This window comes from Octopus bimaculoides, chromosome 30, assembly GCF_046866305.1.
Source record: "Octopus bimaculoides isolate indiv1 chromosome 30, ASM4686630v1, whole genome shotgun sequence".
NCBI lineage: Eukaryota > Metazoa > Mollusca > Cephalopoda > Octopoda > Octopodidae > Octopus > Octopus bimaculoides.
In genome coordinates this window covers 17,026,209-17,028,708 of record NC_142957.1, presented here as the reverse complement: position 1 = coordinate 17,028,708, position 2,500 = coordinate 17,026,209, and the positions used below count along the sequence as shown (strand labels likewise).

Sequence of the window (2,500 nt, the reverse complement as noted above, 5' to 3'; positions counted from 1 at the left end):
TATGTATATATACATATACATACATATTTATGCAGATATATATACGCATATGTATGTATATGTATATATATATACGCATATATATATATATATACGTATATATATATATATATACGTATATATATATATATATATATATATATATATATATATATATATATCTTAAACCTTTGTTCATCTGTTTTATTCGGATTATTATTGTTATTTATATTTTCATTTGTTTCCTTCCAATAACTTTCCATTTTATTCTTTTATGTATTTTTGTTGTCTCTGTCTCTTTACATATATATATATATATATATATATATATATATATATATATATATATATATGTATATATATATATATGTGTATACATATATATATATATATATATATATGTGTATACATATATATATATATATATATATATATATATATATATATATATATATATATATATATATACATTTGTGTCCTTATTATCATTATTAATATTATTATTATTAATATTTCTTAAAGTTCACTTCATCCACTCCACGATGACGAGTAATAAGTACCGAAATGTGAAGCAACGTGTCCGTGATGCGCCATAGAGTGATTCGTGATGTTGGGGTAGATATTAGAACCGGGACCCCCCCAGTAACTGGAAGCTGTCGAGAAAAGCCCTGAGGCGGTCGGCGTGTGAGCGTTCATAAAATTCAGTTTGTTATTATGATGATACGTTGACATGAGTATATCTTGTTGGTACTTGTACGCTGTAGGGTCAGCCGATGAGGGCTGCATGGCCTGCGCCAGTCCGGCGAAATCAAACTTATACGCGTACCGTTTACCGTGTACTTTTGTCATGATGTTCTTGTCGTAGTAATAGCGAAGGGCACGGCTGAGTTTGTCGTAGTTCATGTTTGGTTTGCTCTTGCGCTCGCCCCAGCGGCGAGCGACTTCGTCGGGGTCCACCAGTTTGAACTCGCCGTTCGTACCTTCCCACGTTATACAATTCGAGTTACCAGTATCGGAAAGTAACTCCAGCAAAAACTGCCACAGCTGGATCTGCCCACTTCCTGGAATTGGGTAAGACGTTTGGTGTGTTAAGTTGGTTAGTAAGTTGGTTAGTAAGTTGGTTAGTTGGTTGTTTGGTTGAGGTTAGAGATGAAAAAGAAAAAAAAAGGAGAAAGGTTAGAAATGTAATAAATATGTGATTAGTAAAGATGGAACTGAAAAACAGGGGTTAAAATTAGTAACATGAAAGAACAGAATAAAATAATAAAAGCATGAAGATGTAGATCAGGGATTCCCAATGTATCCCCTCCCCCTTTGTTCCTATTTCATTCTGGTGGATCCTACATTCATTCAATGCCTAAAAACTAGTTTTATATATACTTCTTTAAAAACATGTTTTGCTTTTTCACACGTCCCCTTATGTAGGCTGAAGTTTGTAAATCGTGATTTTCGGCCCTTTGATTACTATTTTTGTCTACTGGACCTCAATAACCATCCACTGTATATAACAAAAAAATCTTACGGTATTTTTGTAATTAAGATATCATGTATTAGCATAACGCTCGGGAATAGAGAAAGTCTTTAACGTTTCGAGCCTACGCTCTTCAACAGAAGGGAACACCGAAAGAAACGAGTAGAGAAAAAATGTGTAGTGGTGGTCAGCGATCTATCATGGCGAATGATATATATATATATATATGTATATATGTATGTATATATATATATATATATATATATATATATATATATATATATATATATATATATATTTATATATGTATATATATATATATATATATATATATATATATATATTTATATATGTATATATATATATATATATATATATATATATATATATATATATATATATATATATATATATATATATATATATATTATATAAAGGGCATTATTACAGAAAATAATAACGCCACACAGTGGACTTCTCAAAGTAACCACATTTAGTACCTAATGCGAGGAAAAACAACCAACAGAAGACGACCAACTTTCTTTTAAATAAACTTAACTGCGTATCGGCCGATTTCGCGATTACTAGAATGAATCTAGATTTCGTTCATCAGCATATATATATATATATATATATATATATATATATATATATATATTAATATATATGTGTGTGTGTGTATTATGTATTAATGAGTTTGAAGATGTAAAGATTCAACGGATATAAATTAATTTATTAATTCTTTATATATATATATATATATATATATATATATATATATATATATATATATCAGTAGATATAAGTAAACAGATAGATAGATAGATAGATAGATAGATAGATAGATAGATAGATAGATGGATGTCTTTTTCAAATAATGTTCTTTTTTGTTATGCATGATCATAATTATTGTGTTTGAGTGGTTGCATCTGCCCGTAAATGTGTCAACATGCCCGGGTGTGTGCGAGCCTGCACATGTGTGTGTGTGTGCTCGCGCGTGGGCAACGAAATTTCAGCGAAAGAAACAATGAAAGCCGTAAGAAATATGAG

At 29.7% G+C, this 2,500-nt stretch overlaps 1 protein-coding gene across 1 annotated transcript in view; it reads right to left on the bottom strand.

Moving 5' to 3' along the window:
• Nucleotides 1-2,500, bottom strand: part of LOC149130241 (transcriptional regulator ERG homolog) — a 118,059-nt gene that overhangs the window by 198 nt on the left and 115,361 nt on the right. The window contains exon 4 of the mRNA XM_089346509.1: nt 1-1,040. This exon is cut by the window's left edge and continues 198 nt beyond it. Coding sequence (XP_089202635.1) covers nt 508-1,040 — 533 coding nt within the window. The 3' untranslated portion in view covers nt 1-507. The remainder of the gene's footprint in view (nt 1,041-2,500) is intronic.